The sequence below is a fragment of the Meleagris gallopavo genome, chromosome 7 (genome assembly GCF_000146605.3).
Source record: "Meleagris gallopavo isolate NT-WF06-2002-E0010 breed Aviagen turkey brand Nicholas breeding stock chromosome 7, Turkey_5.1, whole genome shotgun sequence".
NCBI classification, from domain to species: Eukaryota; Metazoa; Chordata; class Aves; order Galliformes; family Phasianidae; genus Meleagris; species Meleagris gallopavo.
The window spans coordinates 13,439,861-13,454,636 of NC_015017.2; the positions used below are offsets into that span (position 1 = coordinate 13,439,861).

Here is a 14,776-nt window from a genome sequence, read left to right on the forward strand (position 1 = left end):
TTTTCTCCTCCAATCATGAGGAGGCTTACAACTGTTTACATGTGGTAAAAATATTCAGAAGTTACACTGATGGAGATGAACGCAGGCAGGAAACACATTCAAGGAAGTGGCAACTTAGATTCTAATAAATAAACAAAAAGAGCTAGAGTTAGCACCAAAAAGAATCCCATAAGCTCAATCGAGTAAGTCTCATTCTTCTTTTACGCTCTTTTTTTCTAAGTCTCTGTCACAAGTGTCACTCCAGTAGCCATCAGCATTAGTAGCTGTGCTGTGGCAGTGGGTATGGTAAGAGCTGCAGAAATGGTGGCTTGCTTTCTCCATGCCACTGAAGCAGCGGTAGGATAATGCCAGGTACAAAAACACTGCAGTGAGAACAGACTATGGCAGAGGAGTTGCAGCTCTTTCTAGGGTACACAAAGCTCCTTTGGTTATGCACCCCTTACAGAAGATGTCAACTTATTGCTGTTGTGCTGCTCCTCCAGTGACACCTTTGGAGTTCAGTGTGGTTCAACCAGAATGTGAGAGCAGCTGTGCTGACCTCCACCAGTGGGCAGTCTTTCAACAGATGTTTAACATCCACTTGTCCAAGTCTCAATAAAGCACGAATTAACAATGTAGATAATTTGCTTTTAGAATCTGTCGTTCTAATACTTAAGTAGGAAACAAACAGTTTATTTTTAAAAACTAATTTTGTTAGTTGTGGTTTTGATTTGAATTAACATATTTCTGTCTTTTTTTTTTTTATTGGAAACAATATTCAGAGATATTTATGCCAAATCATGGGTTGATATGAAAAACCTGACAGAGGGATGTTTTGCCAGGGCAATATTAAAACTTCCCTAAACTCTACCTTTACACTTTGGTTGAACTTGCCTGTTCCAGTGATATTAAACACAGTTAAGTGATACTAAACATCTGACTGTCAGTGAATTTTGCTCTTGTCATTAATCTTGTTGCGTGCTAGACTGTTGAACTAATGTTTAAATGTGCTGCCAGTTTTTACCATCAGTTGAATACTCCACTCATCTTTTAAGATGTTTTAAAGCCAAAAGCTGGATTCCATCTTGCTGGAATTAAGGTTAAAATACAGAATACGCTAACAAAAGACCTTTCTGATTTCAGCAGTGTTTAGTTTTCAAGTTCTGTAGCAAGTCCCTGAAGTGCAGATATTTGGAACAGAATAATTCTAAATCAGATAATACTGTCCATGCTCCAACTCTATCATATCATATACTTAATAATATTCAATTCTCTTTCATACTGACTGCTATAGAGTATGAATCTTACACTGCTGGAATTTTTTTTGTGATTAGAAGCTATGAAAATAAAGGTTGAATTTGCTGATTTTTCTCAGGCATCCTATGTATCTCCTGTACGTTTTATACTATATTGTATATCATCCAAGTCAGGTTGAAGGATGTAGGAAACATGTTCTTGCTTCTTTGTTAATCACTCTCTGTATTTACATTTCTAGTATGTGTATACAGTACCACTGACTCCATTTTCTTGTTAACTGCAGCAGAAGGCATTTTGCAGAGGTGTTATGTAAGATTCCTTCTTCATAACTCAAGGAAGAAAACCACTGCTTTTACAGAGAATTTTTTTAAACATTAAAATGAATGAAAAATATTTTTCTACATCGTAAGAAGCACTTTTTGTATTGAATAAAGACATAAGAAATACCATGCTTCTCTCAGATAGTGTTGTTTCCAATGATGGTCAGAAAAGGAATATAACAATGAGTAGGTACTTAAAAGTGATCCTTCTCTATGCTTTTTTACCTAATGACATTCTGCAGTTTGTAGGCATTGTAAGCTGGATGTAGCATCTGAACCATTTTGTTTAATAGCCATCACTGGACTTGAACTTACTGTATTACCTAGTCCTTTTTGAAATAATTTATGCTTTTAGTTTTCATCATTGCCCCATGATGTATAGTTCCACGTTTAATAATGTAGCTCCGTTAAGGGTAGATTCCCTAAATTCCATTTTCAGTTTGAAATAGAGATTTTTTTCCCCTCTGTTGGCATCTGTTCTGTCATAGTCTTTTATAAATACCAAGAGACATTTTCTTGTTGCTATGGTCCTTGTGGAAGTAACGTATATCTGAAGTGAACAATTTTCTTTGTTGACTAGTTCAAAATGGATGCTAGAAATAACTTTTCTGGACAGCAGTTAGCTGGGACAACTGTACTCCGTGCTGGGTTTGTCCGCACATGTCTTGTACCATCAGCTAGTTATTTTATTCTTTGCTTCCTTTGTAGTTCTGTGAGATAAGCTGGTAGGTGCTCTGTCAAATCCAGTTTTCCTTTCTCCTTTTGCCTTTTCTCTCTCTTTCCTGAGCTGTACACCCATGCCGAAAACTTGGCAGCTAGTTGTCCACGTTCAACCATAGCTTTCATGTTAAAAGACTTTTATCTTACCATTACCTCTTTGATACACGATTATCGTAATTATAATGGCTTCATGAATACTCCTAAATGAGAGATTAAAAAATGTGTGAAATTTAATAAAACATAGTGTCCTCTGTTAGGTGCACAACTAATCCAGTACATTAATATTTATTCTGCAACTGTTGATTCTACGCTGTGTAGGCAGCCTTGCCCTCTTTGCCATTGAAAAGTAGTAATCGCATGTTGTCATGAAGCAAACCATTATCTTTATGATTCTCTATGACAATTTATTTCAATCTATGTATCTTATTTCTGCAGTGCTGCCAGTTTTAGAATGGTTTCCTTTTTTCTTACTTTTTTTTCTAAAAATGAACATACTTGTTTTTCAGCCAAAACACTTCTTGATGGGTACTTAGAAGTTAGTTCCTTTTTCATGAATGTTTCTCACGTACATGAATGTACCAAAACTTCAGCTTGATGCTATTACAAACCAGTGTGTTCCTATTTTGAAAAACTTTAGTCTTCAGTGGTGCTCTAGTCATGTATTTTGGACAAGGTGAAGTGCAGCCTCTTGCGTCTTAAAGTTTTACAACTAACTACTGAAAGACTACGATGGAATCATAGCAGGGGAGAGTTCATAACTATTATGTAGTTCCATCCACTTTCAGACATCCAGTTTGTTTCCCACATATCAAAGTTATGTTTCAGCTTAAGTTAACCAGTGCACTTCTGCCTGCAGCTTCCCATATGCCTGCAGCTAGATGTAGCATGCAACTGGCAGATAAGCAGTGTTGAAGCCCCAAATACAGAAAATCGCATGTAGCAAAACATACTTTGGAGAAAAAAAAAAAAAAAAAGTGAAAATTCTCCTTGTTAGCTCTCCTTTTTTAGGTCATCTAAAATCAACCTGTATCCATCCCAGCTTTTACCTACTTGACGGATTTGATGCCAATACACGGTGTAGGCTATATGTTGAATCTCTCAAATTGCTATCCATCAATTATGTAAGACTGCTAATTTTATTAGTGTATTCTATGGAGACAACATTACTGTAACATCAGTATTTTACCTCTGCCAGATTGTTGACGGCCTATTATTAAATCAAGTCCTTTGATTTTAATAAGAGTCGATACTCCTTTTTCTTCCATTATGCTTCTTACTGGTTAACAGTTAACATATTTGGCATAACAAACAAGCTAGACTCTGCTTGTGAAGAAGGAGATTGCACGTTGCAAATGTGAGTGCAGCAGACACTGGGGAGGCTGGAAGGAGACACTGCAAGCACCTCCTGACAAGCTGGTTCTTTGTGCTAGGGGCAGGGATTGAGCAGTGAGACCCCTGTCCTACCATGTTACCATGGCACACTCAAGCCCACTGACATTCAGCTCCTCAGTAATTAACTTCCTGACTTGTAATGGTACTGATCCCTACCTCGCATCCAGCAAAGAAAGAAGTGCAATGCTTTATTTGCCTCTGTGAATTATGTATCAGTGCTTGCTCGTTGAGAAGCCAGGCCGTTCAGCATACAATCCAGTCAGACCCAATATTACTACTTAAAAATAATTTTTCTTTTTTTCTTTTTTTCCCTTTGATATTTTCGTATTTCTTAATTGGTTCACGGCCCTTCTGCAGCTCCTCTGCAGGGACGATTGCGCTGTCAGATCTGGAGGAATGCATATTAACCTGGCAAGTCACCTGCAGGCCTCTTGTTATTCCTTATTCTCCATCTATGTGTTGTGAAGATAATTTCAAATAAAATAGTAAGGGATTTATTTAAAATAGAACTCCAATTCTCCTCATCAGAACCTGCACAGCCCTTTCTAGTTTCCATAGCCAATCTCTCATTCCCAGTCTTGACACAGGTCATTTTCATAGTTGCTGTGATTTTGGCATAGCAGTAAAGGTCTCTTAACATTCAATGTTAGAAAGCTAACCAGATTTTTTTTTTTTTAACTAGTGAGTGTATTTTAAACTAATTTTTTTTGCACTGATGTTTATTTCTACTCATGTGAAAAGAGCTTAGAATATGTTACCATTAAGCATAGGTTCCTATCTGACGAAGTGGAATAGGGAGTTATATTTTCCCTCAGAGAGAGTGTGAAAATCAATACTTATTTTAAAATGTATTCATGCTGAGTAGCTGAAGCTATTCATTTCAGTCCAGAAATATTGAGCAGCGAATTAAAAATAAAAACTAAAAAACTGGTAAATAAAGAAGATTATATTTCTATAGAAGGAAGAAGGACTGTAATAACAGCTTGCTGGGACTGTAAAACAAGTATCAGGTTAGCTAGGGTGGGAGCAAGAGAACAGAATAAGAACAGGAAGTAGCTGGAGCAAAACAAATTAATATAATTTACCATCTCAGGTGTTATCTTTTTTGGTTGACTTGACTTCCTAAAATATCTGCTTCTTGTTTAGTACTCTGGATCACCTTCACACCAATTTGTACGACAGACGTGTATTTCTGAGCAAGTCAGGTCAGCTGTAGTTCCTTCCCTGCTTCCCTTGTTGCACAGGGGCAATTCTGTTGTCCTCTCTTCCAGCAGCAAGCTCCTACCCTGTGCTGCCTCGTGAGCCTATGGGGAGCTGCTGCTGCAGCTTTTCTTCCTTTCCTCATGCCTCCATAAGGACAGATTTGCTTCCATTTCCAGGATAATAGCATACTTTTTTTTTTTTTTAAGTTAGTTTGTTCCTTTCTCCTTAGGAGCATGCAGAACACTTGCTTGGGCTTCATGTTTTTCTTGGTTTTCTAATGACTTATTGATCTTTTTTTATGCGTTTCCTGCTGTTTCTTTCATTTTTAGAGCCTGGCCAGGTGATTCTGTTGCAGGGCTTTTTGCTGTTTCAGCAGCGTGGGCACACAGGGAGCAAAGATGTGCTGCGTTCCCTTTGTGGGGTTCTGGTGAAGTTTGTGGTTGTATCTCTGCTCACAGCAATATTTGGGTGGTATGTTCCTTTAAGAGGGACGTTACCTGCTGTTAACACTTCTCTCCAGTAAATCAAAGCAATATATTTTCAGGTGCTTATTTTCTTGGTGATCGGGGAGAGAACAACTTAGACGCTCTACTGTTTTTTTAATCATAGATTTGGATAAGAACAGGGAATACTTTATGAGAAAAATTAGGCCCTTAAAATTCCCTTCTGTCCCTGGAGGTTGATGTGGTTTCTATAAATACTTGTTTTCTTTGCGTTGTCTCAGAGGTCAGGGAGTTACCAGAGGGAAGAGCCCGGATCAGTGTGAGAGTTCTCATTAGTTATTCCTTGGAGAGGGCTTTATACTCTTCCTAACCTTAGTAGGACTCCATGCACAACAGGAGTGAAAATCTGGGAAGTTTCTAAGTGGTTTCTCAGAGAAGTTTCAGAGATACTGCTGCCTTTTTAACCAAGTAAATGTTTTGCAGTTTCTGAGAAAACAGTTGTTTGCATCTTCTTTTTATTTTACAATGCTGCTTGAAAATTATTAGAGAGATTACTCATCCTATGAGTGTTTTTTGGATATTGATAGTAAAGTTTATAGGAATGATGATTATATGTTTGAGTCAGGAATAATGTAGTGAAAGTCACTAAAATAATGCCATTTTAAAATTGCGTATGTGTTAAAACCAGAAAAGTAAATGAAATGCAGTGTTTAGTTCTCCACCTGAGATCATCGTGTAACAGTTGCATCTCATACTGTTTTATAACTCCAGTAGGGGATATTTTAAATCTGTAACTTGTACAGGAGAAAAGCATCCTGGAGAAAGTAAATTGATAATTTCTGAGGAGTGTTAGGATTATTTCAAAGCAGTGAGCCTCTTCTTTATTTTTCTGTAAGATCCCAAATACTTAATGCTTTATCCTTTTCTGCCAATTGCATCAGATGGGAACTTCTCGTCAGCTCGCATCTTCGTACCATTTAATACATATAAAGATGTCTAATTAAAGCCATATGGGATATGCATCTTCTACCTTAGGCTCCTTTGAAATGGTATCTGAGGGCCCTGGTTTACAGTGATCTATCCCAACTCAGTACCCCTTTCCCGTCTGGGTGACACCAGCAGCTGGTGACAGCAGGCACATTGTCTGCCACTTGGCACCCCCCTCTTGACTGGCTTCTTGCATAGCTCTTACCAAACAAACACAAGCTCTGACAGAAGTCTGTGAAATATTTGATTATTTGGCTTTTGCTTCAGAAATGAAGATTGTTTCTGATTCACTGCAGTGCTGTTTATACAGTACAGGAGGCACTCTACAAAGCCAGGTCTGTGGCTGGGCAAGCAAGGAAATCCTCTCCTTTGCCCCCTCCAAAACCCAGCGTTGGCTGTACACCCAGCTGCTTAGCTCTGCACTTGAAAGGCAGCCCTGGCAATGTGCTGTGTGGCTGGCATACCTTTTTGTCCCCAACCCCGTGTTGTTTGCCTGCACTTAATAGTTTTGCTGGCAGACACAAGCGTGGTGCTGTCCCGCAGGATTCGCTGAGCGGGCTGTCTTGCAGCTGCTGCGTTTCTCACCACTGAAACTGACAACAACCTACTGTGTGGAGTTGCTAGGAGAAGGTGAATAGTCATCATTACAGCATACTCCTTCAGTAACAACCTGTAGAGCTCTTTAATTTCTCTTCTGCAGGGATTTATATTTCACTGCGACTTACCATTAGTCGGTCATTCTCTTTTCAAGAAGCTTGCAGATATTTACTCCTTAAAAATCAATTTGGGATCATCTAAAGAGGAGAAAGTGCTGGCATTTGAACATGCACTCTTTGTAGGGTGATGTGGCTGATACTGGCTCCTACCATCTGCTTTCCTATTGCAGCCTGTTTCTCCAACCTGCAGAGCAGAAGCCAGGCTTTCTTTCCTTCTGGATTGTTAAAACCATTCACATTTATCCTGCATGGCAATGCGTTATAGTCTGTTTCAAGGAATCTTTTGTGCTTCTGTGCATATTCCTACTGCAGGCAAAGTGTGTGAGGAAGGAGCCTGTGCAGGCAGTCGGTAGCGTAGTAGCTGGCTCACGCGTATGGATTAGACTCGTGAGGTCAGAGGAGCTGTGTGCTGCTCTGTGCTGGTGTCGGGGGGGGGGAAGAGTGGATTTTTCTACCAAGTGAGTAGCGATTCAGGCAGAATCATCCCTCAGCTCTTGTAATTCTGATGTGTTTTGATGTGAAAGCTGCTACTGTCTAACATACATGGATCTTCTGACGTTTGTAGTGGACTGAGGAATGCTTTTACTTGCTGCTGAGCCTGACTATAACTGTATCACTGTAGGACAGTAACGATGGGGGCTCGAGCAACGGAAACAACTCGGGAACTGGAAAGCACCTCTATAAAGTATCAAATAGGAGGACATGCAGAGAAAATGTGGCAGCGGCTCAAAGGAATGTGAGTACTTTCCTCCTTGGCTTTTGTTCTGTTCCTTAGGAAAGACTGTTTTCGTTCGTTAAAATGACTAATTAACAAATGGGAGAATTATCTCTAAGCTGTGAATGGTATTTGCTCTCATAATATAGTACATCACTCTCTTGTATGATCGGTACTTAGATTAATATTGGATGCTATATAAGGTTCAATCACCTCATTTAAAAGACAGATGACTAGTTATCCAAACTGAAATGCAGGTAAGTCCTTTCATGTTTACACTCCCTTAGCTCTGATGTGATTTTGTAAATGTTATCTTCAGAATCAGCATTGCCAGAGCTGTTCCATCATTCCTGCCAATATACGTAGGTAAGTATATTACTACAGTTCCATAGGAAGTATCAGTACTTCACCTTTTGAGAATGCAAAGAACTCTATGTTAAAGGATACCTATGTTAAAAGTTTTGGGGAGGATGCTAGAAGGATGCTTTGTCTCTGTTTTTGGTCTTTGTTAATTATTCTGGTGCTTAGCAATGCCAAAAACTGATTAAAAAACTGTTTGAAGGGACCACGATGCACCTGCTATGTATAATTCAGTATGCTTGTGAAAATTTCAGTGTAGGCTTTTGGTGGAAGCGATCAATAAACAAACGTCTACAGCATGTCAGAGAGAAAGTCAACTAGTGTGTTCTAAACACCTTAAACTTCAGCACCTCTTTCAAGTACTTGTCTGTTTTTTTCCTCTAAAATCTGATGTTGTGATGTTACAAAGGAACAGACACGTAAGATTCTTCCTTTGAAAGTGATGATAGGACATTCATTCTAGCTGGAAGGATTTGAAATACTGAGTTTCTAAAGGTATGCCACAGTTACTGTACAGTCTTTCAGATGTCAAAGGAAAATGTTTGATTGAAACCTCTGCATCAATTTGAATGCTAAGTGTTGAATGCATTGGCTATGGCTCTACCTATTTCCCCTGTGCACTGGGTGAAGGTTTGAGCTGGCTGTGAGAAAAGGAATTTCTGCTGTCTGCTTTCTTTCACGTGAAAATTTGTTTGCCTCTGTGGAAAGCAACTTTTGTTACGGTCAGAAATTTATCAGAACTTGTTTGTGATATGCTTCTGAATATTTGCTATGAATCCTATCGTCATTGTTTAATATTATGCGTTTTGGCAAACATAGCCCTAGAAACTGCACATTGCACCTTGCAGAGTAAATATTCTGCCTGATGCCACACATCTTGCCTCTAGTTTCAAACACAGAAGCACAGAATCACAGAATTCCAACCCTTGGGTTGGAAGGGGCTTTCAGAGATCACTGAGTCCAACCACCCTGATAATGCAAGCATTCTACAAGAGGTCACACAGGTAGGCGTCAAGATGAGACTTGGGTTTCTCCATAGAACGAGACTCCACAACCTCTGGGCAGCGTCAGTGTCACTCTGAGAGTAAAGAATTTCTTCCTTGTATTAATATAGAACTTCCTGTGTTCCAGTTTCTGCCTGTTGCCCTTGTTCTGCAGTCGTTCATCACTAAAGAGAGTCTTCCTCTGTCAATTTGGCTCCCAAACTTTAGGTACTTATGAAGTTATAAGATTCCCTCTCAGCCTTTCCAGCAGAGACCTCGATCAGTTTGTGCAGACTTCTATTTATGTGGGATCTAATCTGCTGCTTTTGTTCATTTTGTATTCTCTACTACCACCAGAGTAAGAGTGGTGTTTCTTGGGCTGAAATGTTTTCCTTCAGAATTGTTCCATTAAACAAAAAAAAGTAAATAACTGAATAGTAGTGATACTCAGCTTATTTTCTGAAACAGCTTCAGAAAATAAGGCTCAGGTTTCTTTAGGAGTAGTTAAAACAATGGTTTCAAGTACTTGAAAACTGTCTTTCTCATGACTGTTACAACTGCACTGCTAAAATACTTGTATTAAAAAAAAATATACATAAATATTTTATTATATAAACGCTCAGCTGAGTATTTCTCAGACTTCCCAATGATTTCATTTTAGTCATTCCCTAGTCAAAAGTCACTGACCAGTCAATGTTCTGAAGGGAAATGTTCAAAGAGTTGAGTTTTTTGGAGCACATCTTTATATTGAATTTATAGTTTAAACATCAGACATTAAGGAAAAGAATTAATTTTGCTGGTGCAGATACATTTGTTTGCATGTGGGAAGAAATATGGACAGATAACTAGGACCAACACTGATAATCTCATTTGGAAAGAATCCTTTATGAATTGTCAGGAGAATTGTTTTGTCTCAGGGGGAGAACTGTTAGTGAAACAGAGTATGTATGAAAGTAAGTTACACCCTTATAGTAATATTTCTACACTTTAGTCAAGATGTAGTGTGAATTATGGGGCTGAGTCTTTTCTTGCTCTAGTCCAGAGGACTGCTAAATACTGTCTATTACACTTTGTTAGTTGAGAGTTCCAGTCGTCTTCTTGCAAGCAGGTCATTACTTGTGAAAGATCATTGGATTTCATTTGGGTAACTGCCTAGCTAGTGTTTAAAAGATACACAGTGGGCCCTTAACTAAAGTAGTATTTCACTTTAACATGTCAGCTTTTTACATAATCTACATTTAAAGAAATATTTGTGCACAGAGTTCCATATACATTTAATCTCGTAGGTCTTTAAAAAAAATTTTTTTTTAATTTTCTAAATGCAGTCTGTTGTTTAAAGTAGTTGAACTGAATACACTTCTCAAAGAGTGAGAAATCTGCATATGAGTAACCAGTGAGAAAACTGGGCAATGTGAATGAGGTTGGACAGAAAAGCCTTTCTACATAGTTTCTACTCCAGCAAGTACCATGCAAACCAATAATCTACTGCTCTTATGTCCTGCAATAAATACTTGGATATTTAGAATAACAGAGTCCATACCTAGCTTCTGCCCTGTCTATGTGGCCTTAGAACCGAGTTCTGCCTACTGCATTGTAAGTCAAAATCTGACTCTTTTATCTTCATACTGAAAACTGCAGCTGAAACTATAGCAGAAACTGCAGACTGTTGCAAATGAAGAACTTCACTGGCAAAGGAAAGGTTAATTTGAAGTAAGTTGATCTTTAGCATTGGTACTAAGTTTATTGATGTCTGAGTGTATAAAACACAAGCTTGCTGTAATAGGACTTACTTATGGAAAGGAATTATGTACACTTCTGTCTTTACTCAAGCTTCTGGTCTTCGAATTAAGACATTTTCAGTATGCAGACTGCAAGCTTCTACTGTTTCATACTTCAGGGAGAAAGCAGAAACAAATAACAAGTGCCAACAAAATATGTCGTATAATAGTGTGATTTAAATAATTCCTGGTTACTCAGAAGAGTAAAAGCAAAAGCATTTCAAACCACACTGGAATTGGCACTGCCTGCCTCAGGAACGTGTTGTGTATGTTCCTCTCTGAAGGAATCTCCTCATGGTTTGTCCGGGTGCATCCTTCTCAGAGCATTTAATGCCACTGAGTTCTTGCTTAGCCTTTCACTCTGTGAGGTAAAAACTTACTTTAGACAATAACGAAGTCTCCAGTTTAATAGTATTCTGGTGTCAACAGGACTGGAGTATTTGCTGCCCGCGAGTGCTTCTCTTCCGATACTGACAGAGAATATTAGTAAGCTCAGAAAGAGATGCAACTTCTTTCAAGCATTTTGCTTCACAAGGGTTCACCCAGAGAACCAGATTTAAAACAGAGCTCTGTATGCTCACTGACTTTGCAGTGTTTGGTATTCTCCTTAATCTGCTGTTGACTTAACCCTGTGTTCCTCATTATGCTGAGGAATGGTGCACAGTCTGTTTACAGTATGCCTTGGCTGTCTGCCACTTTACTCAGTGTCACATACAGAACAGACAGATTCACCCACAATGTACCTTTTTTTTGTAAGTAGGCATCTTCTTTGCAGGTAGTTTCTTCTGTCTCCACTACTGTTGAAGCTAGTATTAGGAATGCGTTCCGTTTCTGAACTTTAAATTAATTTGTGAGAAAATAACTTTTTCCATGGTATATTTGCCAAAATTTTTTGGGAAATCTCTGAATAGAAAAAGTTAAAATGGAGCATCTGAAATGTCTGTGGGGTTTGAGTTCACGTGTAATTAAAATAAACTACTTCATGTAATTGTTACTGATTTAAATCAGAGAATATTTGCTATTGCCATTGCTGTCCACTAAAATTAATTTGTGCTAAGCTGGCAAACAGGGTTGAGGAAAAGCAGAACCTTCTTGTCCTATCTTCTTCCCTTTCTGTTACTCTGCATCCAAAAACAGACTTCAGAAAGGAGAGTTTTAGGCATTAAAAGCCTGACTCTCCTGGAGCCAGTTTGTTGAACCTGGGGTGCTGCAATAACAAATGCCTATTGCTGCATGTGTGCAAATTTTGTAGAAGAAAAAAGGGCTCTAGTCAGTGAGCTGGGGAAACTTGATTTGAAAGGAAAGTAGAGAAATGCATTCCTCCACACCTGCTGAACTGAAAGCAAAAATGGTTTTAATGGCATCAAGTGCAGTCAGGTTAGCAGCCTGCTAGGTCTAAAAGGGACTGGAATGGGTAACCTCAGCTAGGAAACATCCCTCAGTTGTGCCTTTACCAGACTCTCACATACTGGTGGGAAAGCTATGGGACAGTTTTGAGAACCTTGTTCAATTTTTTTTTTTTGTTTTGTTTTTTTTTTCATTCTTCTATTTCACACTCTATTTTATGCTGTATTTGGTGTTTAAGTTTGCTTATTTTCCATGTCTATATGTGTAATTTGCCTAAGCCATGAAAGCTCACAAAAAGTTAAGTGGAGAGATTATCATTATCAAAACCTGATGTTTCGTGATATAAAGGTTTGTAAACTTACAAGTACTGTAGAATCAAAGGAAAAAAGACAGACTAGGAGGTGGATAACTGATAAAAAAATGAGCCAGAAATTGTCATGTAGTGGGAACTACATTAGGAACAAATGAATACACAGTTCAAGACGTTTTTACTTGTAATATTGCATTTTGTTTCCCAATGTGAAAACTTTACTTTAGAGGAAAATCATATGTTCTTAAAAAAAATCAAATGAGAGCTATGTCTGAATGGAATTGAAGTAAAATAAAAGCCACTATTTGTCAAGCATGATTTCAGAAATGCTCTGAACTGAAAAATGAAGAAATTGTGTAATGATTTACCCAGGATTGATATATCTCCTGTTAGTTCCATAATTACAGTAAGAAATGTTCCATTATGTGTTGTGAACAATTTCTTTTGATTCCAAAACCAAAGTAAGTTTCTGCAGCTGGATAGTCTAGGTAAACAATTCACAATAATTCTGTAGTCTAAAAATATTAGTCCAATTAAACTTATAATATATGCTAGGACTTTCAATAACTATAGATATTTTATCCATACTCAGTTACTTAGGATTAGCAATACAAAGAATTCTCTTATCTTTTCATATCAGTATAATAATATTGTTGTTAGAAAGTAATTTTTACTATTCCCTTGTAGTGGACACAGAGAATTTATTTCCCAGTTCATACTAATTTTTGCTGCAATTGCTAGCACTTACTGGTGCTTTTGATGGATTAGAGAAAATGCTAGTCCTCCAGTTTGCTGTGGGTAGGTGAATTGCTGTGCTTAAGAAAGCTCTTCTAGAGATGATTGCAAATTGAAGGAGTGGTCCACAAGCCGTAATTTGCCTATGATACAACTAAGAACATAATTCTGTCTTTACAGATCTTGCAGTCTCTGTATGATCCAAAAGGGAAGTCCCCTATTTCCAGATCTTCAAATGTACATGTGCATACAGCCGTCACATACGCTTCCCATTAAAATCATGTTCTTTATCTGAGAACACTGCAAAGGAAATTAAAGAAAACATTTTATGAAGCTTACTGTCAAACTGCAATTAAGTGAAGTCTCAAATTTCTATCCTCTTTATTTTTGTTTAGCTTAGGCTTTTGCCTCTACTTATGCTTCTAAGATTTCAAAAAATGCTTTCTCTATTTAACTCGTGCATGTTCAATTCAGATCTCTGCCTAGAAAGAGACTGCATATCATCTGCTGCTAAAATAGTGACATTCCTTCTAATTGAAGCCCCCTTCCAGCTACTTTTGCTGAGGCTCTTGCTTGCCCCGTGGGCTGACCAATTGTTGTGAAGCTTTCTTTCAACAACATCATTTTCTAATTTAGTTGGTACACATTGAAGCCTGCTACAAAGTAGTTACCTGTCTCTCAAAGCTGTTGGTCAAAAACTCAGTTCACTGTGTTGCACTCCCACATGTAACTGCTAGTTTTTGCTCTCCCTCCATAGCAGGATCCTACAAAGTGCAGTCAGAACATCTGGGTAAGCAAAACCAAGCTGTCTTGTTGATTGTACACCACACAACTAAATACTGAAAGTACATTATTACCAGTGGATGCTATAATTAAACTAGGCATCTTCATGTTTCTTTCTGAAAGAGAAACATAACTTCAAGTTAATGGAAATAGTGTCCTGTAAGATGACAAAATAATTATTTAGTAGTGAACTGAGTGTTAGCACTGCTCCATTTGTTTGCATTTGCGTCCCAGTCTGGTTTGCTCCTGGTATCATCTCTGGAGTAGAACTAAGACAAAACAGTTGCAGGTATTTCTGCTGCCGTTTACTCACGATTTGTCCTGGTGTTAATAGCACACTGATGTCTTGATTGTTGCTGAGTGATGGGAGCACACCTCATGCCAGGCTGCGCTGCTTGGTGAGGAAGAGCCGCTGGTCTGGTGATGCAACAGCAGGAGAGAGGAGCGGAGCCAGGCTAGGTGGCCTGAATTAGGCCAAGGGTTATTTCCATACCACATGGCACCGTATTGAAGGCCTTAAAGCTATGGGGAGTTGGCCAGGGAACAATTGCCGCTGAGGGGTTACAAGGCATTGGTCAGTGGAGAGTACTGTTGCTGTGCCTTGGTCTGCAAGTAATCACACTGCGGCTATATATGTTGTTATCATTGCATTTTTTTTCCCATTTTCCTCTTCTATTTTAGTAATCTGCTTTTATCTCAACCCATGAGTTTCTGTTTAGTTTCCATTTCTCTCTCTCATCCCTGGGGG

The 14,776-nt window shown here is 38.5% G+C and overlaps 1 protein-coding gene across 3 annotated transcripts in view; it reads left to right on the forward strand.

The window, feature by feature from the left end:
• PDE1A (phosphodiesterase 1A) overlaps positions 1 to 14,776 on the forward strand; it is a 164,118-nt gene that overhangs the window by 10,625 nt on the left and 138,717 nt on the right. Inside the window, exons 1-2 of one of the 3 annotated variants that reach the window (XM_010713528.3) lie at positions 7,167 to 7,409; positions 7,640 to 7,753. In XM_010713528.3, the coding sequence (XP_010711830.1) occupies positions 7,650 to 7,753 (104 nt within the window). In that variant the 5' untranslated portion in view covers positions 7,167 to 7,409; positions 7,640 to 7,649. Of the gene's footprint in view, positions 1 to 7,166; positions 7,410 to 7,433; positions 7,754 to 14,776 lie in introns of those variants that run through there. The other 2 variants (XM_010713529.3, XM_010713532.3) reach the window with 2 other exon arrangements.